Source organism: Desarmillaria tabescens (assembly GCF_030435595.1).
Source record: "Desarmillaria tabescens strain CCBAS 213 chromosome Unknown EV420scaffold_25, whole genome shotgun sequence".
NCBI lineage: Eukaryota > Fungi > Basidiomycota > Agaricomycetes > Agaricales > Physalacriaceae > Desarmillaria > Desarmillaria tabescens.
The window spans coordinates 55,328-80,426 of NW_026848324.1; the positions used below are offsets into that span (position 1 = coordinate 55,328).

At 44.8% G+C, this 25,099-nt stretch overlaps 3 protein-coding genes across 3 annotated transcripts; all 3 read right to left on the reverse strand.

The window, feature by feature from the left end:
• Positions 1-2,446: 2,446 nt before the first annotated feature.
• Positions 2,447-4,089, reverse strand: EV420DRAFT_1272717 (uncharacterized protein; the record flags this gene model as incomplete). Its single annotated transcript, XM_060467720.1, has 3 exons — positions 2,447-2,785; positions 3,750-3,881; positions 3,934-4,089. Coding segments are annotated over 3 exons (627 nt in total), but the record flags the coding sequence as incomplete, so codon positions are not given.
• Positions 4,090-12,736: 8,647 nt separating this feature from the next.
• Positions 12,737-13,622, reverse strand: EV420DRAFT_1644601 (uncharacterized protein; the record flags this gene model as incomplete). Its single annotated transcript, XM_060477672.1, has 4 exons — positions 12,737-12,981; positions 13,042-13,147; positions 13,189-13,557; positions 13,611-13,622. The coding sequence occupies 4 exons, from the start codon at positions 13,620-13,622 to the stop codon at positions 12,737-12,739; spliced, it is 732 nt and encodes a 243-aa protein (XP_060328878.1).
• A 4,670-nt stretch (positions 13,623-18,292) lies between these two features.
• Positions 18,293-19,334, reverse strand: EV420DRAFT_565159 (uncharacterized protein). The gene is made up of 4 exons (XM_060482603.1): positions 18,824-19,334; positions 18,752-18,777; positions 18,561-18,702; positions 18,293-18,505 (listed from the first exon to the last, which is right to left on the reverse strand). Exons 1-4 carry the CDS (start codon positions 19,086-19,088, stop codon positions 18,489-18,491), a joined length of 450 nt encoding a protein of 149 aa, XP_060328879.1. The 5' UTR covers positions 19,089-19,334; the 3' UTR covers positions 18,293-18,488.
• Positions 19,335-25,099: the final 5,765 nt, after the last annotated feature.

Consider the following 25,099-nt stretch of genomic DNA (forward strand, 5'->3'; position numbering starts at 1 on the left):
CTATCTATCTGCAATAGTCCATCCTCCTGGAGAGTCCAGAGGGAGAGGGGGGTTCATGGGTTGTGGAAGGGACTGTAAATTTGGGTCGCTGCAGGGTGATGGTGGTACAGCTGGCAGAGGAGGAGATGTGGGCAGTTCACTGCTGCCTTCTGATGGTCCAGATTCTCCTCCTCCTGGTGTGGGGTTGGAACCTCCATTCTCTCCACCCATGAATAGGCCTAGGCCCATGTGTCTGATGGGCTGCTAAGTGGGGTCTTGTATCAGTTGATGGATACTACCCCCAACAAAGGAGATGTTGGTGCCTGCATCACTGAGGCTAGGGATGGGGATGGTGTAGCACTTTCTGACCGACACTTGTTGATCAGGGTGGATGTTGTTCCAAAACTTGGCAGCAGCATATCATGTTTCAAGAGAGAAAATTCTCTTCTCAAGTTCTGAGCCTAGGGGTGCTGCTCGATAGGCTCTCTCTTGTGGGGATGTGGTCCAGGTCACCTTGTAGGGGAGGCATCACTCTGTCCAGTCTAGCATTTGTTTTCATGTTATGTTAAATATTTTGCCTGTGGGTCCCAGTGCTGGACCTCTGGACAAACTTGTCCCTTCCCTCATCATAGGGGGGATCATTGTTGTACTTGTCTTCCCATGCCTGTTGATTGATCTCAATCCCAGCTCTGACCCAGGGGTCCAACCTCATCAAATCAGGCTCAAGAGAGGTCTTGTAAGCACTGACAGATGGCGCACTGGCAGTGAGGGTCATTATTGGAATCTGCCTGATCGAGCTCTTCCAGAACAGGGTTCAGGAGGAAGGTCATGTCTGAAAAGGGTTGGTTTCTGGCAAACCACTCAAGAATTCTCCACTGACCATCCTCATCTAGGAGGAAGATGACCCACTGTATAGGCTTGATCCAGGGTGGAGAGTCAGCATGAGTGTAGTACTCATAGAGCTTCTTGTCAGAGGAAGAGTCTCTCTCCTGGTTAGTGGTGTCTGAGTAGTCATCTGGGGTGAATGTTGGGTGCTGGAGCTCTGATGAAGGCTCCACAAAACGTCTGAGGTCTGCAATTGTGATGACGTCTCTTGGGAGGACATCTGACTCAGGTCTGGCTGTTCTCCTGCCTCTTCCTCTCCAGAAAGCTGTCCATCTCCTCCTCCCATGTCTTGCCCTCATAACCCAATGAAAAACTCATCAGTAATGTCAACTCAACTGGTTGAGTTGATGAGCCATATGTCATCTCCTTTATCAGTCATGATTCTTCCACAGATGGCATCCACATAGAATCTTCAGGTTCCTCTCTGATAGAGTCACTCTCCATCTGAGTTGTAGCCTAGTATGGCAGCTGATAACTCAGTGGAAGTGACTGACTGATCTGTGATGCTCTCAGTGTCATCTGGCAGGATATGGAGTTGGCTGAGATCTTCTTCTCTCAGGGAATCACCTTCTCTATTGCCTGGCTGAGCTTCTCTTGCAAGGATAGAGTGGACTGACATGGGGAGGTCTTTGTCAGTGGGTATGGAGGTTTGAAGCCCTGTTTTGTTCTGTTGTCGGATTCCAGCATATGGTGTTGGAGCTTGACAGTGCTGTTGGTTTGGATGCTTCCTGTTAATGAGCCATTGAGCCTGTCTACTCTCCCTCTTCTGGGGGTCAGTACTCTTTGGTGTCATCAGGGTTGGGTGTAATGAACTGTGATGGCTCCTACTAAAAGTATAAGAGAACTGAAGGTGCAGGCAAATATGAGGGCAGTTTGGTCTGAAGAGTTCATACAATCACCATCATTAAACAATGATGAGGATATTCGAAGGCAAGCTTTGGCTAATTGTAATACACCAACTCAACTAGCAAGATGGGTTCTTTATCTGTCACTCATGTTCAGTGAATCAGAGTAAGAGATGTGTTGCAAGCCACATTTTAAGTGATGTTGACTTCTTAGTCCATAAGCAGGGAGCTCAAGTAAGAGTTGAGAGTGTATAACCTTAGCTGAAGCTGGGGTTTAAGACTACAGCTGAGGCTAGCTTAAATATATGTAAGTCCTACTTAAAAATAATGTACTATCTGTGGTTCTCACATAGAGAAGTATGGCTTTCAATGAATGAGCATAAAAAGTATATGAGGCTAGAGTGCTGGCAGCTCCAGAGTGTGCCAGCACTCTACTCCAAAGTGATAGTTATGGAGCAGACATCTGATCAGAGCCCTGTAGAAGCTGATGGGAATAATGGTGTATAGGGGTTCCAGGAGATCCTGGTACTGGGTGCTGAGAGATAAAATAAGATGAAAATAAGATCAGATAAGATAAGATAAGGCAAAAAATAGGGGTGAAACCGTGACAAAAAGAGGGGGAGTGCTGAGGGAATGATTGGATCAACAGACAGCAAGCTATCCAGTGCAGCCTTTCCTATGGTGACAGATGATAGCTTGATGATATCAAGGTCACAGTTTGCAAGCCATCTTGTGTGTTATAAGTAGGTGTGTTCTAAATTGAAACTGATGGACAAATACCTTTGGTTGAATAAGCTAAGATAGAATACAACAGTAGATAAGCCTTGTTCTCTAGTCAGCCTGGAATAGTGAAGAAGTGCATAGTAGTGGCAGCATGGGATTCCTAGGTTTATTCCCATCATGCAATCACAAAGGGTATGCCCCATGTCAAGGACAGCAATGAAATGAATGGACTCAGATGTGTAGTAGGCAATCTTAAATAACCCTGAGCACAACCATCCATGTGTAGCAATAAAACAGAGAAGGTATTTTGTAGACAGCTTGATGTTATCATCTTCAAATGTATTGAGGAGATTCTGTGAAAGATAGTACATACTGTATGTACTTGTATGAATGAAACCAGAAACCCCTTGTCAGCGGAAGTCAGGGTTAGCAAGATAATATTGTATGGAGAAAATATCTATACTGTAGTGTGGTTCAAGTGGGGAAGAGCACGAATGCTATGGTTTTGGCTAAGCTTTGAGTGATTGAGATGTGATTGATGTTTGATGATGCAATAGATTTGTTTAAGCTTACTTTTTATAGCTCAACAGCATAGTTTATGATGTAGTGATGATGTGAAATGATACAAGTGTTGATGGCTATATATGGCAGTGATAGCATTGATTGCAGTTGCAATGGTAAATTCTGAGTGAGTGACTATTCTTAGTTACTTGCTTTAAAGGTCTGAAGCTTAGTTCAGAGACTCTCAAGTTGATTGGTTGTTAATCTGTAATGTGGGGTAAAAAAGCTACTCATTCAGATGTTTTGTTTAATATTTATACACTTTTGTAGTCTACATGTCCATGATGTGTCTCTGCATGTTCATCTAATGATGATATATTGCCACATGGACATTTTCTATTCATCCCTCAGTCCATTGTTTATTAGGCAGTCCAATACCAGCCCTAACACCCTGCATTATGGATTTGTGGATGAAACAAGCCTATTATCTGGTGTTACGTTTCTTGGATAGGAAACCAAACATGGAGCCAGCCATCAGGCTGGCCGAAAATTTAGAATGTAATGCTCTCTTGAGATCATACAGTAATCAGCTACTGCAGACTTCTTGCTCCCAGTGAACATCATTCACCTTTGATGCATTGATGAGACAAGTCATGTCATCTTCTGTTAAGGCATGATGTACCACAGAGGGTGCCTCAGGTATATTTGAAACAACAAGAGCATTCTATGAAGCTATCAGTACATGTTATAGTATGAGCTGTACAGTAAATCACCAACCTAATGTGTATGACCTGCTGGAAGAGATACCTATTCGACATGATAGAAAACAGAATGCTCCATTTGTTTGTATGATTTCTGAACAGCATACAAGACACAGTTTCCCTGAATCAACTTCAATGGTTCTGCAAATAGCACATCTATAGCTGAAGGGTGTTGTACTTGTGTTGTCTGAATCAATTGTGAGCAATTTAAGATGCTCCAATAGCATATAGATATATACCTGTTGAACATGTAGGGTTTCCATGTCATCTTGACCCTCTGTTCTCTTGATAAGCCCAGTGACAAGATCAAAGAGTGTTGTTTTGATATCGCCAATACTCTTGTTAACTCTATTCTCACTCTCCACATGACCTGACATATGGACACCACATGTAAATGCCTTGTGGATGTAACCTTGCTCTATGAAGGAGCGAGACCACTGGGAGGATCAGACAAGAACAATCGTCAAGTGCACTGCTGGAAAGCCAGCGATCTTCTTCAGGTCCTTGGCTGAGCTAGCGGACTAGGTATTGATAGCCTCATCCGCGTTTATGCTGGTTGATGATTCATTCAATAAAACATTCCTTGAAACTGTCTGCTGTGAGTATTGGTTCAGGAAGATGGTGTTCTCGAGAGGGGAAGAGGGTCAGATCATTTGGTATGAAGCATTTGAGTTCAGAGGCGTGAAAGGTGGGGAATACATTTGGCGTGTTTGGCATTTCTATAGTATAAGACAAGAGGGCAGGATTAGCATGTAATATAACATAAGGACCATCATAACATGGCATGAACTTAGCAACGCGACTCTTGTCTCCAGCTTTGTACTCTCGACGATGGTGGAAGGTACTGAGCATCACCTTATCGCCCACCTCAAAGACATCTTCTTTTCCTCGATGCTTGTTTGCATGGTGGGCTTGGTTTATCTTTGCCTTGATGAGGTTGTCGCAAGCTTGAGCTGTGTCGTCCAAGAGCTGTGCGATGATCTTAGCAGCATCAGCATTGGATTTCACATTGTCCACAAGTCGATTCGGAACTAGAGGAGGTAGAATCCAGGGTGAGCATTCCATATGTAGTTGAAAGCCTGAGAAACCAGTGGAGGCATTGACTGTGTTCATGATGTTGAAACGAATGACAGGTAAGGTGCGTACCCATCCTTTCTGGTTGTGTTCAACGTGGTAACGTATCGCCTGGTTTATTGTCTTATTAGACCGTTCAGAGGATCTGTCAGTCTCAGGGTGGAAGGAGGAAGACATTTTTAGCTGTACACCAGTTAGTTTGTGTAAGGCTTTCCAGAATTTGGATATGAAAAGTTTATCGCCATCGGAAACAATGTTGTTGGGGAGACCATTTTCGCAGTACCAGTGGTCAAAAAAGAGGGAAGCAAGAGCCTCAGCTGTCAAATCGGTGCAGGTTGGAATAAGTCGGACATCGGACCCAAGGCAGTCTGTCATGGTAAGGAGACAATTAAAGCCATTGTCCAAGGACAAAGGGCCAACAAAATCAATCGCCACACTGTCTCCACGGTTGTCAGGGACAGGAAGTGGATGTAAGGGTCCAGCAGGCTTCATCGTGCTAGATTTGTTGCGCTGGCAAGGTACACAACTGGGTATGTACAATGCCTCGAGATCTCTGCACATGTTGGGCCAGTAGTAAGCATCTCTAAGAGTAGCATAAGACTTATCAGTGCCAAAATGTCCAAGAGTATCATGTGCAAGTTTGAATAAGTCTTCTCTAATTGTTCCCGTGTGTGGAATTAGAAGTCGATCACCGATGTACCAGAGACCATTCACTTCCTTGATGTTTGGGAGAATAGTTTTGCCAGATACAAATTTGGAGCAGAACTCATTGATCTTGTAACCAGCCTTGATGGCTGATAATATTGAGACGTCCATCGAGATTGACAGTACAGCGTTTATCATGTTTTTTGAGAGCCAGTCTTTCCAGGATGTGATCTCATCTGGATCTTCATCAGTGGCAGGTGTATCATCTGTGGGTAATCGTGATAATGCATCCGCTACACAATTGTCTTCACCTTTGATGTAACTGATGGTCATCTCATATTGGGACATCACCTCGAGCCAACGGGCCTGTCAACATGATAGATCTTTCTGCATGTCAAAATTTTCTAATGTGCGATGATTAGTGAAAACATAGATATGGGATCCAAGAAGGTCAGATTGCCACTTCTTCAAGGCACATATAATTGCGAGTAATTCTTTTTCGTGAACTGGGTAGTTGAGCTGTGCTCCTGTAAGTTGCATGGAGTCATATGCTACAGGTTGAGCTGTCTCCCAAGTTGGCCCTCAGGATAGGACAGCACCAGTACAAAAATCACTTGCATCGCATGTGAGAAAGATCTTATTCTCACCAGGGTTGACATGGTCTATCACAGTGAGACAGGCGCTTTCAGATACAAGATTCTTGATTGCGTCAAATGCCTCTTGGTGTTGTTCAGTCCAAGTTGGAAAATTCTTCTCTGCTTGATCTGTAGTGAGTGGGGACAGAATGCGAATATATTCCGCCAGATTCTGGAGATGGGCCGAAAGGTACCAAGTCAGACCGAGGAATTGGTGAACATGGGAGGCAATCTTAGGACATGGCCACTCCTTGATATGCTCAACCTTAGATTTATCAACCTCAATACCTCTTCACGAGATGCGATGGCCTAAAAATTCCAGTTCCAGCAAGAAAAATTGAGATTTCTTCGGGTTGCAGTAAAGCGCATCAGCTCGTAATGCATCGAGTACCTGATGCACATGTAGCATGTGCTCCTCGACTGAGTCAGACCAGATAATGATGTCGTCAAGATAGATGTGGCAAATCTTTCCCAAGAGGTGATGGAGTGCATGGTTGACACGGCGCTGATGGATCGCTGGTGCATTCTTCATTCTCTGTAGCATCACTAACCACTCATAAAGTCCAAAGGGTGTCTGCACCGCTGTGTATGGAATGCTCTCTGGGTGCATGCAGGTGTGGAAGAAACTATCTGTCATGTCGAGCTTGCTCCATATCTTGCCACGGCCAGTGTCTGCCAGAATGTCGTCAATGCAAGGCAAGGGGTATTTGTCGGAGACCATATTCACATTCAGCTGCCGGAAGTCATTTACCCATCTGGGAAGAACTGTCTTGTCAGTTTTCGGAATAAGGAATGCCGGGGAAGAATATGGTGATGAAGATGGACATATGCATCCCACGTCAATGTTTTTCTGGATCAGCGTCTGCCAGGCTTCACAGAATTTTTGGGGGCAAGAATAGGAATGGAAGGTGATTATCTTGTCTGCATTCTTTAATTTAATCTTACAGGTCATGTCTGTAGAGAGGGTATCAGCATGGGGTATGGGGGCAAAAACATCCGCATATGAGACTTTAATCTCATCATTCAATTTCTTCAGGCATTTGAGGAAAGCTAATCGTTCAATATTTGTACGTAGTGCAGCTATAATATCAGAATTACAAAGTTTGTTATATGCATGATCAGTCTGGGTAGCAAAAGCAGTTTCATCAGGAGGTAAGGTAAAGAAAGGTAGTTCACAAGACACAGAGCGATTGAGCTGGGAATTAAGTTTACGTACATCAGCGGCAGGTAAAGGAGTATCTTTTGGCAGTGGTGCCTTCAGGTGCAAAAGATCAAAACCGGAAGGAAGAGAAATGCAAGTGCGTCGATGATGGTCAACTACAACATGGTTGGCCAAAAGAAAGGGTAGGCCGAGAATGATATCTGTGCAAAGTCCTGGTGCAATAATGGCATGTACCATCTGTGAGGACCAAAGATTCAATGTGTCATGGGGTTTGAGTTTAACCCATTCAGTAAGGTGGCAAGCAGGTGAAGGAGTGTCTGAAATCGTGACACCAATCTCTATAGGTTCAGGCAAGGTTCTACGTTTCAGGTGCAGGCGTTCAACAAGTTCTGGGCAAATTAGCACAAGGTGTGTGCCATCATCTACTAAAGCAGTAACATTAGAACAGGGTTCTAGTGCAGCCAGATCATGGGAATCAACAGCACACTGCCACAGCAGGTGTGAAACAGCAAAGGGAACAGGCGGGGGGATTTTACTCACAGTTTCTGAATCAACCGAGAGGTTAGCATCAGCCATAGTGCCATCAGCATTGTCCACATCGAGTACTGAGGATTCGTTGACAGGTATGGCAGCCATAATAGGCCATGCCATCATTCCCAAGATTTGTATGGAGGCAACGGGAGCCTGAGGGGCAGCTTGTGCTGGGGCAGGAGCAGGAGCAGTGGCAGGCATAGTTGTCTGGGCATTCATGACTGCGATAGTGAACAGCGGTAGTCCTTTGGCCTTGTCTGCATGATGTCAGACTACCCAGTCTGTGGTACAATGCTCGTAACCAGCAGCTGGAGGTGGTCGTCCCTTGCACTTGCCATATCCCTGTTCTTCGTGTGGGATATCGATGTCGCGGCATGCAAAACAACCATTGTTTGCTGCAAGAACAGCACGCTCATCATCACCAAGTTTCCCCTGGAACTTGTATATGAACGTGTTCCCAGGAAGCGTGGCTGCAGAGGATGAGGTAGTAGTCAATGTGGATGCCTCTGAAGGAGGAGTGTACGTCCTACGTGGCGGTCGGCAGAAGGTTGTGGGGACAGTGGAGGCAGAGGAAGATGTAGCAGTAGCGTTTGAATTGTCAAGGTGTTGACATTTTGCCAATTCTAGAGTCACCACAACGTCAGCAATCTCCTTATGTTTGTGGTGCAGTTTGTCATCCTGAACAGTAACGAGTTTTGTCCATGCATCTAAATTGTTACATTCACAGATTTCCTTGATGTTCCAAATTGCGTCCTGGAGAGGCTTGGAGATATGGCCACATAAGTTCGCCAGGAAGGCTGCATCATTGATGAACTCAGGATAGTCCACAAGGAGACTGTTACGTCCCTGGAGGTTCTCGATCCAATCAATGAAGTTACAGCCCTCTGGCATTGATTCCTGCCAGATCTCATTGGCGAGGTCCTTTTTCCAGATAGTGGGAAGGAAGTGTTCTCGAAATTCAGCCATAAACTGCGTGAAAGATAGAGTAATGAGGTGTTTCTGGTGCTGCTTAAACCATGTGACTGTGGTGAGGTTCTCCACAAGTCCTTCGACGAGGTTCACGAGAATATCAGGAAGAGCGTGTCTCTTCTGGAGCTGGCATCGCATGTAATTCTCCCCTACATCAGAGTATGTACTCAGTGTCTTGGGGTCGTGTAGATGTCCCTGCATCAGGGTGGGAGGAGATCGTCCACTGCCATGGGTCAAAACGTGGGACACCTGGTTCTCGGTGCTGGACATATTCGTGGGGGGCAGAGGGCATACTGGACTGGAAGAATAGTAATCAGAGGAAGAGTCTGATGCAATGATTTGCTTTTGGATGGCAGGAGGTGGAACTGGTGCTGGTGCTGGTGCTGGTAGAGGTGCAGGGATTGGTGCAGGTACAGTAGGTACTGACAACTGAGATTCTTGAGATACTGAAGATGGGAGACTAGTTAACGTGGAGGAGGATGGTGATGAGCCTCCAGGCTCTGTACGCTCAGAATTCACGGATTTTACCAGATATTTAATTCCCCAGCCACCACACAAACCTACTATTTTGATCCCGGCAATATTGCTCAATGCCGCCAATTATCCTTCCCCACTTGTACCCCACATCAATTACGCGCCCCTTTCATTAATTCTGCCAGTCTTCTTTCATTAATTCTGCCAGGCACCTGATTGTCAATCTCACGGAATTAGAATCCCATCTGATTGCTTAGCACAGCCGCAATTCCACAGCACAGCCACAATTCCGCAGCTCAAATAGCAATTCCGTGGCATTAGCTCTAATGCCGTGACCTTTCCTCAGTCTTTACTAAGGCTGTTATACTGCCAAGAGATTGCCGCAAGCATCTACTTCAGTACACTTGCTTCAATGTACTTTGCCGCAGCAACACAGCAGCTCAAAATTCTGGAGATCGGTGGCATTCTTGCTAATCACTTCATCTATATGTGGTAAAAGCCATATGGGTGCTGTTACTTTCGAACCACAGTACACAGTAAAACCGTGTGGGTGCTGTTACTTTAGAACATTGGGAACATGTGTTTGGTATCATTTCTTACCAATCTATGTACTATGGACTTACTAAGGACTCACTTCAAGTATTCTAAATTTATTCTGGACTTGTAGTATAAAAGCTAGTATACACCACGGAAAATAGGGAGTTGCTAGAGAAGTTACTGGACACTAGCCATCATCCATGTTATCGACCACCATTATCGCTTGTACTCACTAGGAGATAGACAATAACAACATAGTCACTCCAAGTTATACTCTCTGTCACGGCTTTTCTTCTAACGGTATTGGTGTATGCTCATATTGCGCCAATACACAGAATTTGGTGTCCACAACTCGCTTTTATCTTTTAATCCGCCAGCATTGTTTCACTTTCACCAGCCAGGATCGTTTTCATCAGTTTTCACCTTCTACGTCGCCATCGTTTTACCCAGTTCAGTTCAGGATCGTTATGTCCCCATGTGGACTCAGATTAGGATTGTTATTGCCGCCAGCAGCATCTGTCATGGAATTTCGGTCAACAGCTTCAGTATAGGATCATCAGTCATGGTATTTGGTATCTTGCCATCAGTTTCAGTATAGGATAGTCTCTGTGTAGACTCAGGATTAGTATCAGTTTCGTTTTGCTGTCGTTAACCTCAGTATAGTTTCAGTTTCAGTCCAGCCCAGTCCCAGCCATTGTTTTGCTGTCACTAGTTCCCCCTCATATCATCGCCAGTCCGTCTTATCTTCGTTTTACTGCCAGTTTCTCGTTTCTCGACTACAGTCTTCATCTCTTGCCGTCATGGTATTTGTTATCTTGCCAACGGTATTGCTCTTTGACGGCATTTTCTCTAATTCTGTCAACATCGCCCATGGCTTTTACTAGTTAAATTGCCATCACTTCGTTCACGGTTTGCCGGTATTCCCAGTTATACCGGATTCTGTTCCTTCTCGTCTATCGAGACCCTTCCCGGCTTACAGCCAACGTTTTCTAGTACTCAATCGTTAAGGGTACTACTTCGCTGACTGAAAAGTCGCAGTGTATACTTGCGTTCTTGAGGAATTCATCGCACGGAGGTGCACCGAAACACTTGCACAACAACAAAGCCTTTATTGCCACTACACGCCGTTTGCCATGAACTCCTCTAGAGTTTTGGTTTTTGCCATTGCCATGGAAGTTTAGGCTCATCAACGGGAAGGCAGAAAAGGCAGGAAGAGGTGGGCCAATGATGCTGGCAATGGGGCTGGCATGAGGCATTGCGAAAAGTTCTTCTGCAATGGTTTCCTGTATGTCTACAGAGGATTGACATGAGGATTGATTTCGGCAGGAGCAGGAAGTGGATCCTGGCACTACATGACCTATACCAAAGTATATGCATGTCAGAAAAATCTAGAACAAATTTTTATTGAGTAATGACTCGACCTGGCAATGGTGTGGGTGCGGGCGTGGTCTGGCATGGGTGGGAATTCGTGCTGGCAAAGGCAGGCAAGACGTCGGTCAAAGACCTTCATCTCAGACAGGCAAGGATCTGGTTGGAGTCATCGTTCAATCGTTAAAAAAAAAAGTGTAACCTTGCTCTATGAAGGAGCGAGACCACTGGGAAGATCAGACAAGACAAACAAGGAATGGCATATATTGAAAGCAAGAGGAAGGGTGAAAGGGATGTAGTCAACTACGAAGAGGGGGATGATGGTGGTTGGAAGGTAAGTGAGGGCGTAGCCCAAACTAGCGCCAAATATGTAAGTACATGACGTGAGATATAGTATGATCGAAGGATCTATGACCAGGGATCTAATGAGTAATATCGACGTGGTAAGCAGCATGCTTACAGTGGAATGGCTGAAAGAGAGGACCAGACACTGGTGTGGCATGCATAATGATATTGCCATCAAGATGATGGAGACATTGTCCATGAAACACAATCTTGGTCAGAGGATGATGAGATACTGCTGAGAGAAGACCACTATCATAGTCTGAAAAGAATGATTGGTCAGAATAGGATGGAAGCACAGAGAAAAGATGGTTCAGAGCCTATTTGTGCTCTTCTGATGTCTTGCTTGTATGCAGTGAGTATGCAAGGTTTTGTGTTGAGAAAAGTGGTCAATGCAGACAAAGATATTCAATGGAAGATTATACTGATTTCATTGCAGAGCAACACCATTGATAATAATGTCACTGACCCATTGACCCAATTCCACCTGTGTTGGGATCATAAAGAACAGTCAACAAAACTCTTCTGTGACACTGTCAATCTTGAAATGTACCATCCAACAATCATCAGCTGCTTTTAACTCAGTCAATCTCTGAACAACAGCAACTATATCTCCACCAAGGTTTTGTACAGCATTAGGAGCTTCATGGCAAGAGTTGTTTATAAGATTCACCACCTGGCAAAGTGATAATAGATAATCAGGAAAATGTAAAGGAAAAAGTGTTGAAATATCAGAGCAAGTGAGCATTTTGAGTGGTACCAGAGTTCATATCATCTCTTTCTGAGCTTCAGATGGAAGGTTGTAGATGGGAAGGTTGTCATTATAGGTGATTGGATGATTATGGATAAGGTTGACAGATGTGAAGTGAAATGTACCTAATTCTGCAGAGCATCAGATATTGACATGAGCAGAGCATCCTGTACATTTACTTTTGCCTTTTTGGAAGTCTGATGGATCTATGCTATTTTTATGAGAAAACTGAGGACTTTCATGACAGTTGCATCAAATTCAAAGTCACTTAATGACTCCTAAAATGAATAAGAATGGAATAAAAATGATATTGATATGAGCTCATCTGTAATATGGTTGCAAACACTTTCAGTCTTCTTCCAGACATATCCATGTTGTTCTTCATAGAAATAGATGTAATGCAGTGCTGCCTCAAGTGTATTGAACATCATTGCCTGCAGTGGCCACTGTGGATCTAAAGGTGCACTTGTCAGCTTGGATGGAGATCTGCTCTCTGAACAAGGTATGGTAGGGGCATATTTTGATAACAAATAGGAAGATCTGAGCAAGGAAGCCTATTTTGATGGCATGGACAGATTGTCATCAAGAGCTATGTCTGAATCTGACTCCAAATCCATATCCAGTCCATAATCCTCACCATCAGCAAGGGGTTTGTCAGCATTCTTCAGTATGAGATCTTTGACTACAGGCACAGAAGCATCAAAGAATGGATCATAGCTGTCAGATATGAGGAAAGACTCCTGGCTGAGTTGTTGGACTGTGACAAGCAACACTGAACTTTTGGATGTAAATCCATCTGCTAAAGACTGGGATAGTGTTGAGTTTATAGGCAATATCATTGAGTATATTGTTAACTCACCAAGCAGCTGTGTTTCTGTCAAACACTTTGACAATGCACTTGAAGAATAGTGCTCATCCAGATACAACAAAACTGTTATGACTTGCTCTGAGTCCACAAAGACAGGCTATGATCAATAAAAGATGCAATTGCTAAAAGAGCAGCAACCCCACAAGATCCACTGCCTAGCAACTGCGAAGAAATAGGAAGAATATCCTCCTGCCATTGATCCTGGATCTCAGTGATATCCCCAAAGAGCCACTGGACTTTACAGCACATATTGTCATCAGCTTCCCATTTCAGAGAATCACCATAAAAGATAACATAATGCTTCAATGAGATTAAACAAGATGCCCAATGAACACCATGCTTGTTATACACAAAAGCAAGATATGTAGGAGGATTTTGTAGGAATAGATCACATAGCAGTTGGAATTGTTTTGTGAACTTCTGACATTCAAAAGCAAGGCTGAGCTCCTGGTGAAAGAAAGTGGGAAGAATGTGAATAGAATTTGATGATGTAGCATTTAGCAATGACTTGAATAAGTGAGTGTGTGCATCAAGAATACTTTAACTGAGCCATGTCTCACCTGAAAATTCATGAAGCATGGAGAGTGTGAGTGTAACCAATGATGAAAAGCCTTGCAGTAGAGTATTAATGCAACATGAGAGCAGTAATTCATAATTATCTAGCAAAAGAATCTCTAAGATCTGAATAGCATTTAATACTGCATTTATGTGTCCAACATGCTTCTGGAGAATAAGACAGTTATGCCAGAGTTGTATCAGACTGTAGTGAACTGTGTAGACATCTTCTACATATATATCAATGTTAGATAAACCCAAAATACTTTTATGACAACAGAATGAACCATTATATTCCAGAACAACTGCATGAAACCCAACTTTATACTGCTGCTTCTGGTCACCAAGAAATGTCTGTATGTCTTTGCCACAAGGAATGAATGCACTGAGAAGCTGGAAATTGATAGAAGATGCTGGTGGGACAGTTTTTGCCCATCCAACAAGGTAGACAGTGTTGAGAGGTAAGACCAAGGGCAAGAAAAGACTTGAGCACTGATCAACAGTGAGTGATGTAATGAACTCTGTTGAAAAGGGCATGTCATTTGAGGATGCCTTATAAACAGAGCATGAGTTGTTATGAGCTGGAAGCTCAGATGCAGTAAACAAGAGAAGATTCAATATTGATGATGATCATGTCTGTATGTGATGGGTCAGATTATCTGTTGAGCTGGCAAGAGATCAAACATACTTTCTGTATGCATATCTTCATGTATCAGATCTTCAGCCTATGCAGAAGCAACATCTAAGCTTAGGTCTGAGCTGTAACCATGGGAAGTCAAAGTACAATCCTTTATTTCACTATAGGCAGTATGGGAAGACAGACAACTCATAATCAGTGATTCAGATGATAGTGAGCACAGGCAAGGCTAGAGAGATAATACAGAGCAAGAAAAACCCACTGACTAGAGCCATCTATATTCTGACAAATTCCTGAGATACTGGTCTATTCTTGTGACATCATGTTCTAGTTACTCAAGTATCAGTTTAATTGAGAGAATGATTAGAAGTTAGAGCACTGAAAAATCTAAATTTGATTAGACAAACAATGTGAGCTTTACTCACAATGTGTATCTGGCTCTCAGATACCATAGAGACAAAAAAATAGTCATGATACACCAAGTGCCACAGATAGCCCATCTATCCTTCATATTGTTCGAATCAAGTCCAGAGTCCTTAGCTCATTATCAATACAGGGTAAGAGCTGCTACATTGGACTATGCACTGTTTATCCTGATCCATCACTTATCATTATCCACCACTTTATTATGCAAAAAGACTATAAGAGGCCAAGGATACACAAGTCCAGTCATTATCACCATGAGATAGAGAGCAATATGAGTGAATAGAATAGAGCCTAAGATGTGGCAAACCAGGAAGCCAATGACATTATCATGTAAACCCTGTTAGGCTAGTGTTTCTCATAATGTTTGTGTGTGAGATTTCTCAAAACACAAACCTCTCATCGCTGTCTGAAACAGCAAGCAAAGAAGTTTGCTAAAACAATGGTCCATTCAACAGCAGAGAAAGAGATAGAAGAATATTTATTCTTAGTCATTACTCATACAGAGTTAGAGACAATGAGAGAGGTGGAGAAGACAGCCAGTGGACTGTATGTAGATGAAAATGATAGCATGCATTATGATGGTATCTAAAAGGTCCAGGGAAGCTGCATCAAAATAACACCTCTGCAACCATACCTGTGCCTAAAGGGGAGACACTTATGTAAATATCACCCAGAGGAGCCAAATAGATTTATTGTTAAAATTTATTCATACTATCAATAGTTGTATATGTGAGGAGGATACATTTTGAGCAGATAACTTTTGGCCTGAGATTCACTTTTTCTCAAGTATTGCATGTAATACAGTGTTTTTGGCTTCTCACAACTTTAACACATCATTAATTACTATGTATTTCATCTACTGTCAAATTTTCTGGTCCGAATGTAAAAAAAATAATGACAGGAAAAATCAGTGAAAGCATGGAATAGTGGGTGTTCTTGGGATGACTGTTACACTAATGTAGGAAGAGAGACCATTCCTTCACCAATTTTGGTTCCCATCACCCTGCACAAATTTGCTCCATGATGAACTTCAAAACTCATGCACATGGAGGTGTGAAGTAACCTAGCTGAAAGACTCACAGTTCTTGGAATGCTTCCTCCATGGATTATATGATGCAGGTTACCAAACTCATGTCATTGACATGTCCTAGAATGATATTTTTCTTGCCTTGCATGAGGCTGTCATATAGCTGCTGCCTCACTTTGAGGTTGTGGCAAGACTGTCTCTGTCCCAGTGTATGGTAAGATAGTGCATTTGAGGGGCTCTCTTGCATGAAGCCCTCTCACATTAGCCACTCTAACCACTTGTGTATGATCCAAGCAGTGATGCTGCCTTTACCAATGGCTATAGTGGCATGTCCTCTGCTCAAGATGTTGCTAATTCTTCCTTCCCAGTTCATGACAAAGTCTAGCCTGCCCTTCTTAAACTTCAAGTCATCCTCCACATACTTGTGTTCAAGGTGAGATCTATCAAGTTGTTTCAATTGTGCCAAGGCTGACTGCTCACCTCTCCTCCTTCTCTTCTCCTCCTCCTCTGCTATCTTGGACAGATCATATGCAAATTGGAAGGGGATATTGTGTTGCATAGCATGGAGAAGCAGTTTGAAAATTTTATTGAAGCCTGATTGTACATTGGCCTACAGCTTCATCATGACTGCTGATTTCTCCAGCATCAGGAGGAAGGCATCCTGGTTCCAACCTTTGTGTGTAACGCACTAACTTGAATTGAACAATGTTTGCCTCTAAACTGTCACTTGCGTTCGGTGATTCAGTTGTGAAGAGGGCATTGCAATCGCTAGGTCAGAAACGATAGTCCTTAGATTGGAAGCAGGGAGTTTCTGCATGAAAAGTTAGGAGTGTATAACTTTAGCCAAAGCTGGGGTATAAGACCACAGCGAGGCTCATTTAAATACATTGTGGTATTTACTAGTATGTACTGCTCCTGCATCTCAATGCACAGTGTCCCAATGCATTGCTGTCTTCTGGTTGTATGTGATTTGGTATAGGAGAAGCTCTCCTGCGAGTAAGAAGGCAGGCGTCCATATGGCGCTTGATATGGTAGAAGCGTGTCTGCAAGTCAGAGGGATGGTGCTATCCTCGGACAAGCATACGTGGCGGCTTATCCATCCTAAGATGTGATCAGAGTCATCCTAAAGAAGCGTGACTGGGTAAAGGAGGGTTGGGCCCATAGTTGTGTGATCAGATCTATGGGCCATCAAACAGATCATGCGTGTGAGCAGTGGATCATGCGTGTGATCAATCAGGTCATGAATGGTGTGGATCAGATACGAGGAATGATGACAAGAGTCGAATGATGAGTTGATGAAATAAGATAAGATAAGTGAAAAATAGGGATGGATTCATGACATTACCCTCTCACTAAGACTCGGTCGTCCCGACTGAGTCAGTGTAAGGTTCGTCTCCCCATTCAATGTTCGACAGAGGAGATATAGAGCGCTCGGAGGTGGTTTCATAAGCTGGATCCAGGGAATCCAGGAAGAAAGTTGAGTTCTCAGTCCATGACGTTGTTACGGATGAGTCGTCATCCTCTTCTTTCTGGTATATTGCTGCTAAGCGTTGTTCGTATTCAAGAACAAGCTCTTCTGCATTGGCCAGCTGACTGCGTGATATCCAAGTGGCTTCCTCTATTGGATATCCTTTCCATTTGATGAGGTATTCGGTGATGTGTTTTCTTTGTTTTTGTTTGCCTCATCATATGGCAGTCTCTCTGTCTTGTAAAATTTCTTCTATCTCGTATTCTTCTTGTCCTTCAATCAGTTCAGGGGGAGGAGGTCCTGGTTGTTCCTGGTTGGGGAACTTCGGTGGTGAGTATGGAGTCAGGTAAACTTCGTTGAACCAGTTATGGATTTTCCATTTGACAGGTAGTCAAAGTTCATATGCTGATGACCCTTTTTTGGCTATTATCTCGAAGGGTCCGACTCGTTTGTTGTCCAGCTTTTTTGCTGGGCACAGCAGGTGTAGGTTGGTGGTGTCTAACCAAACCTTATCTCCTGGTTGGTAGTCTCGAGGTGGTTGTTGGTGGTGGTCATACGCTTGTTTCATTGTCTCCGCTGCCTTGGTTAGGGTGAGTTTCGCCTGTTCTTGGGTTTGGTGAAGCATTTCCACCAACGTAGCTACTGAAGGCATAGCAGTAGCTTCAAGTGTGACGGGTTATATTTGTCTGTTTTGTCCAAATAGGACTTTATACGGAGAATATTCAGTCGCACTATGTTTTCGATTGTTGAGAGCATAGGCTGCTATGAGTAGCCAGTCACTCCAATCATCTTGTTTGAAGTTAATGAAGTTGCGCAGGTACTTTTCAAGTTCCTGGTTAACTTGTTCAGTTTGTCCATCCGTCTGGGGATGATATGCGGTGGAGAGATTGCCTTGAATATTCATCAGGGTATATAATTCTTTTGTGTATTTAGACACAAATTGTGAACCTCGGTCTGAGATTATTTTCGATGGGGTAATTCCAAATCAACAAATAATTTCGTCTCGTAGGATTTTGGCCCACCTGGTGGATGCAATCTCTTTTGTGCATGGCACAAAGTAGAGGTCTTCACGATTGCATACCCAGGTACATCCGCATCCGTGACCACAGGTACCCGTGGCTCAAATGCCATACCCACCATCCGTGCCAACATCCGTGGCATGGATGACCCGGCCCGCACCATGAGTACCTGCATCCGTGGCGGGTACCCGCACTCACCCGGGTATATACAGGTACCTGCAGGTACTTGCATGAGTACCTGCATAATACCCGTGCAATTCTTACTCAATAAAGTACAATAAACTACACTATACATGTAACTAACATCTAAGTAACTAATCTGTCTGGCATTAAGCCTCACACAGTGAATAAGGAGGAGGAGGAAGAGAGGATGCTGACCTATAGTGATGGTGACACTGCCGGAGCAGGGAGAAACGCCATGGGGTTGTGCCGGGGTCGTCTGAAAGGTATTGACAAGGGCTTTCGAACGCCCTAAGAACGAAGGGAAACGATCAAAAAGCGAAAAAGATATGGACTGAACAAAATGATGGCTGAGTCAGACAGTGAGGGCAATGATAAGGGAGCAGCACCGTGAGATGGTAACAGATAATGGACACTAAGGCAGCGTCAGGATATGTCAAAAAAGAGCTTTGAGAGCGTACCAAGTATGTAGGGAAGCACCCATCCGAACCCAAGATATCTTGAATATGCTCTCCATCCCCTGCCAAAACAAAGATCCTGCCATAACTCTGCAATGAAGTGGCCAATTTTAGCGAATAAGGGGTCGGTTTGAAGCCATGAACTGGGGCTTTCGAACGCTTCCAGACGCAAGAAAAACGGGTGAAAAATGATGGAAAAATCATCGTCACAAGATATTGATCTGAGCTTATGAGGTGGAGATTTGATGTGGGTGGAGACTGTAGACATGTGGGAGTTCAGAATTGATGTCTAGGATGAAGGACTAAGGTAAAATGACTGACTGAACCATGTCTGGGCACCAGGAAGATCCGTGAGAGGGCAAGGTGGTGGGAGGAGAGAGTATTCCAGTGGCTGTGTGGGTACCTGTGATGGGTACCTGTCACATGCAGAGCCATACCCAGCATCCATGCAGCACCCGGGTGTCACAGATACTGTGACATCTGCGGATGTGTACCTGCCAGGTACGGATGCCAGGTTACCCATGGGTACCTGTCAAATACCCAGCAATCATGAAGATCTCTAGCACAAAGACATTGTATTTGGAGAATCAGTCGACCACTACGAGGATTGCATTGTAGCCTTTGGACTCTGGTAGTCCAGTTATTAGATCGACCGATATATGTTCCCATGGTCGTGATGGTATTTTGTTAGGGTGAAGGGGAGCGGTGCATTTGTGGTGGTCAGATTTAGTTCTTTGACAGACCTTACATCCCTTCACATATTTTTCTACGTCCCTGTGCATTCTAGGCCACCAGTAATCGCGAAGTACCAGTTCTTGAGTTTTTGCAATGCCTGGGTGTCCTGCTGTTATGTGGTCATGGGCGTAGGAGATGAGTTCTCCTTGTAACGGAGTGTCTTTCAGGGCATATATTCTTCCATTGTAGAATAGAAGGTTTCCCTTCTGTTGGACTCCTTTTTCATAATTAAGGGAGTCTGAGATCCCCTTATCCCATAGTTGAACATTGTCTGTGCTTCTTGCTATTTTATGGTGGATTGCCCCTTCCGTGGGCATTATCAGGGCTCTGAAGAGTTCAGGTTTAAGGATGACGAAATCATTGTTATCCTTTTTGCCTTGATCGTGGTCTGCTCTTCGGCTGAGTAGATCTGCCTTTTTATTTGTAATGCCCAGTTTATGATGTAGTGTAAACTCGTATTCTGCGAGTTCTGTGACCTATTGGGCTTGTTGACAATTTAGTTTCTGAGGCTTTCGGGAATATTGGAGATTGGAGTGGTCAGTCCAAATCTCAAATTTTTGTATGGCACCCATGAGGTAGTGGCGCCATTCTTCTAAGGCAATCATTATGGCCAATAATTCCTTGTCGTAGATTTCGTAGTTGCGCTCCGTGGTGGAGAGCACCTTAGAGAGGAAGGCGACTGGTCTCCATTTTCCATCTGTCTGTTCCTGGGATAATACAGCACCAATAGCACCTTCACTCGCATCTGCCTCTACTCGGAATTTTCCTTCGTTACTTGGGATAGCGAGAACAACATTTTCTAGAAACTGTTGTTTAATGGTCTCAAAGGCATCTTGTTGCGCTTTCCCCCATGTCCAGGCCTCTTTTCCGGTAAGTCGGGTTAGAGGCTTGACATGGTGACTGTAGTGCCAAATGAATCAGCAGTAAAAATTGGCGAACCCTAGGAATGATTGTAATTCCTGTTTCTTGGTTGGGGTTGGCCAGTCCAGGATTCCAGCAATTTTGACAGGGTCCATCTTAATGGATCCCTCACTGACAATTACTCCGAGGTATTCTGTCTCTTCTACTTCAAACTCACACTTCTCAGCCTTTAAGAAGAGTTTGTTTGCTCGGAGTATTTGCAGAACTTTCCAAACTATGGTCTGGTGTTCTGCTTTGGTCTTGGTGGTGATGAGTATGTTGTCCAAATAGACACTGACCAACCCCTGAACTATCAGGTCTTTGAAAAGGTCGTTCATCATCCATTGGAAGGTTGCAGAAGAGTTCGTGAGCCTGAAAAACATGACAAGGGGTTCATATAGGCCTCGGTTGGTACAGAGGCCGCCTTCCATTCATTGCCTTTTTTGATGCGAACATTGTTGTATCCCCATCTCACATCCAGTTTTGTGTAGTACTTAGCACCCCGTAATCGGTCCATTAGCTCTGATATAAGTGGGAGTGAATATCGATTCTTAATGGTCATCTCATTAAGTTTGTGATAATCCTGGACAGGTCGCAGTTTTCTGTCTTTCTTTTTGACAAAAAAGAAAGGTGAGGCCATGGGGGATTTCAACAGTCGAATTCTTCCTGTTGATAAGTTTTCGTCTAGGAATTGGTCGAGTTCGTCTTGTTCTTGGGGATTCAAGGGGTATACCTTGCAATCCAGGCTGGCGTTGGCATTGGGTATTAGCTCAATGGCATGGTCCCATGGTTTTCGTGGGGGTAACTCGTCAAAGTTCTCTTTGGCGAATACATCTATGAAGTCTCGATAGATTTCGGGTACGATTTCTTCAAAGGTTTTCTCTTTTTTGTCTTTGTGGGCTTGGGCGGCTAAGCTTGTGGATTTAGTCCCCATAGCCCAAACATGGAATGCCTGTTCGAAGTTGATTACGAGGATTTTATCCCCTTTCTCAACTTCAGTTCCCCACTGTTGGTTCGGATCTTCATCAGGTAACCAGAACGGGATTTTCCAGCAGTCACACCATGCTAGGGTGACAGTCCCAGTGCTCCTGTCGATCAGGGGGTTGTGGCGCTGCAGCCAATCATGCCCTAAGAAGATTGGCATGGTGCCTAGATCGACCATGGCCAACTCTATTCATTCGGTATGATCCCCAATTGCGAGGCAGACTTCAATGTATTCTGTGATGTCCCCTCCTGTGTTTTGAGTTCTGTTGGCATTGTATACAGGTACTGGATGTGCAGCAGTTTGGGTGGTGATTTGGTGTTCTTTGACCCATTTTTGGTCAATAGCACTTCCCGTACATCCGCTGTCTACCAAGGCTTTGACTGGGTGTTTAGCCAGGGTGTCATAGGTTTCTAGTTGAATGGAAATAGTGACATTCCGTCCTTTCCTTCCCTGAATATATTGTGGTGGTTGCCTGAGGTTGGCCATCCACTGTGCTTTGTGGCTGATTTCTTTCCATGTCTCATGAGGACGTTCTAGTAGGGCTTCTACTAGTTCATCGGTTACCTCCTTGAGGTGTTGAGGATGGACCCACTGTTGTAAGTGGGCTTTGGCAGCATCTGGGGTAAGACACATGGCTCTTCGGATCCATGCTGATTGGTAGGGTTCTAAGTACTGTTGGTCCGAAGGGTACTCCTCTGACGAGTACTCAAGGTTTCCCTCTTTCAGCATCAGGGACTTCCCCTTGTCGCTGTTCGCTGCAGGATTTGTGGCCCTTTGGTCTTCTGCAGTTACTGAGCTTCCTGCCTGTTCGCTCACACTACTGAGGTCTTTTTCACTCGGGGATGGCCTGCACAGTCCAGATTTTTTAGAGTTTCGTAAACTCTGTTGGTAACTGAAATCATCTTCATCATCAGGGATTTTGATAAGGGTTACCTTTTTATTTGTTTGGTTGCCTCGAGGGGAGAACCGGCTCCCCGAGGACTTACTCCCCAGAGACTCCTTGTCTCTGCCTCGAGCAGTATGGCCTTTGCCCTGCGAGGTCTTTTGTCTACTTGAAGGGTCCTTACCCTTATCCTTGATCCTGGCGGTACTAGGCAGAGTAGAGGAGTCCATAGATATCACCTCACCTCTGAGCTCTGTGCCGGTTGATGCATTCTGCATTCTCGTGTCTCAGTGGGAGAGGTCCCCTAGGGTCATGGGCTCACCTGGTTGCTCGCGTCTAGTTCCATTGCCGTTCCTACCATGCAAGTCCATGGACTCGGCTTTCTTCTGATGCGGGGCCTCTCCGTTGCATCCCGAACTTTCCCACATCAGGCAGTTTGGTCTTCTCACCCGCTGGGAACTTGATCCGAGCTTGGGTGTCACTCCTGCTTCCAGGGACGATGGAGGTTACTGCCAAACCTTCATCTGGTAGCTCTATTATGCTGCAGGCCTCTACCGTCCCTGTGGCATGGCCTTCCACTTTTCCAAGGGGTTCTCCACCATCACAGCAGAGCCTACTCATTCTTGATCCTGCGCCGCCAGCAGCAATGCTTCGCTTGCTCATTTCTGGAGTTGCGCATGAGTTGCGCTTAGTGGGGTTCACTGTCGATACAGTCATTGTACTGGCAGAGGAAATCCCTTGTACTCCATGTTTTGATCCCTCTTGTGTCGATGTGGTTAGGCCTGAAGTGCTTGTGTCTCCCAAGGGTCTTCCTTCTGCTTTAACACAGTTCGGGTTTGGGTCCGCTAGGCATGCATCGCCATCGGCTTCATCCCATTCCTCACCTGGACATGCACTCCTGGAGCTGAGCATTCTGAGGGGGTGGAATTTTCTGATTCCGTCCTCGGGATACTCGTCCGACAAGCTGACGCAAATCCTGATAGGATCCTTGACTTGCCTGCCACATGTCACCTTGTGCTGGTTCGTCCTTGGGTTTGGGTTCCATCTATCCCCCACTTGGGGTCTATCCATCTGATCATTTGGGATCTTCTCCCCTTTCCAGCCTGCTGGAAGGTTGACCACATACTGTGGCCTGCCCAAGCCTGTGGCTGTTAAGCTGCTTGGGCTCGCTCCTTGAGGTAAATACACCCGAGTTCTATTGCCTGTTGAATCAACTTCCAACACTCAGGAGTCGCCCACATGAGGACTTGGTGGGTGAGGTTCTTTATTGATTGACTAGTCCTGGTCAATGCGAAGGCGGAAATCCTGTTCTATGCTGTGCTGGGTCTGAGATTGGTGACAAAGATCGTCCTGTGATTCGGTTTGAGTTTCCTGGGTACGCAATAAAAGGGATATATTGTTCATAGTAGTACCTACATGCAAGGTATCAACATTAAATTTTGTAATAGGATGCATACCGTTTGAAATATAAGTCCTGGTCGACCGAGGGGAATCACCTAGTCCTCGGTCGACTCTTCTTTTACCTCCTCTACCTTTGTTGTAGTGGGGGTCTCCTCCTGTTCAGCCTCTTCAATTAAGGCCCTCAGGCGCTGTGTAAATGGTGTTGTCCGTTTCGTGAAGGGCATGGATTTCAGTTTCTTCACGCTGTGCCATTTGGACTTGTCAGTCGGGCATTTGTTATCCCTGCTGAGGTGTCCCGTATTACCACATCAGAAGCATCGCCTCTCTTTCTTGAGACAGTCGATGTCCATGGGTTCACCTTCGCCCCCATAGGTGGTCCCAGTAGCATCCTTTTTATTGCTCCTGCCTCCCCCCGAGGTACTGGTTCATCCGAGGGGTCCTGATTTGTACCCCTTAGTCCCCGGGGGATGCCTCCCATGTTCGGCTACTCCTACTCGAAAGTTCTTATCCTTACAGCTAACTCTGTCCTTCCATTCGTAGTAGCCTTGGGGCCAACAATTGTCGCTCCCCATGATAATTTCCTTGACACAAGGTCGAATGGCTAGCTTTACCACTTCCTCCATTTGGTCCGCATTCTGAAATCGTTCCGCTTTGATTGCCAATTCTTCGAACTTGTTGAAGAATTCTATGGCCGTTTTGAACTGCGACTGTTGCAGCTTCTTCCATTCAATTCGTCGGATCTCAATTTCTGCTACTTCTCAGAATCGCCTCCGTACTTCATCTTCAAAGGTTACCCATGTGGGGTATCGATGATGAAGGTCATGGGTGTCCCAATACTTTCATTGTTGGTCCACCCACCACTGTTTAGCGTTCCCTTTGAATATGGACACCGCAAATACCACCCGACTGGGGCCGTATCCTTGTGTCTCATCGAGGGAGAAGTACTTCGAAAAGACTTCAAAGTAAGCATAACAGTCAGAGAAGAATTGGTCGAGATCATGAGATTTTCCATAGAACACATCTGGCTTTTCTATAAGTGTGGGTTTTATGTCTGCCCATGGGTTTGGTTGTCCTGCAGTGATCGTGAAGCTATCCAGCGGATCAGGTGGCAGTGGTGGATTTGTAGGGCAAGGAAGTGATCGGAGGTTTTGATTACTGTGGGGCATAGGTGGAGCTGCCGGAGGGGGTGGTGCTCCACCACCGCCACTGCCTCCTCCTCCTCTGGGCCCTCCACCTCCTCCTCCCGGTGCCACGGGTGCTGGCCCACTTCCTGGGCCTGAGATGGAAGTCATTGTCACACCTCCCATGCTTCGGAGGTGCTGGTCTAGTTGTTTCCCACTGGCAAATAGTCCTTGAGTCCCACTAGGATTCGTAA

What these genes read in the sequence shown, in the direction of transcription:
- EV420DRAFT_565159 (XM_060482603.1), bottom strand. Translation starts at nt 19,088, where the DNA reads ATGTCTACAGTCTCCACCCACATCAAATCTCCACCTCATAAGCTCAGA. An exon ending in GGTGCTTCCCTACATACTTG is followed by an intron (nt 18,778 to 18,823) that starts GTACGCTCTCAA and finishes ACGCTGCCTTAG; the next exon opens with TGTCCATTATCTGTTACCAT. An exon ending in TTATCTGTTACCATCTCACG is followed by an intron (nt 18,703 to 18,751) that starts GTGCTGCTCCCT and finishes AGCCATCATTTT; the next exon opens with GTTCAGTCCATATCTTTTTC.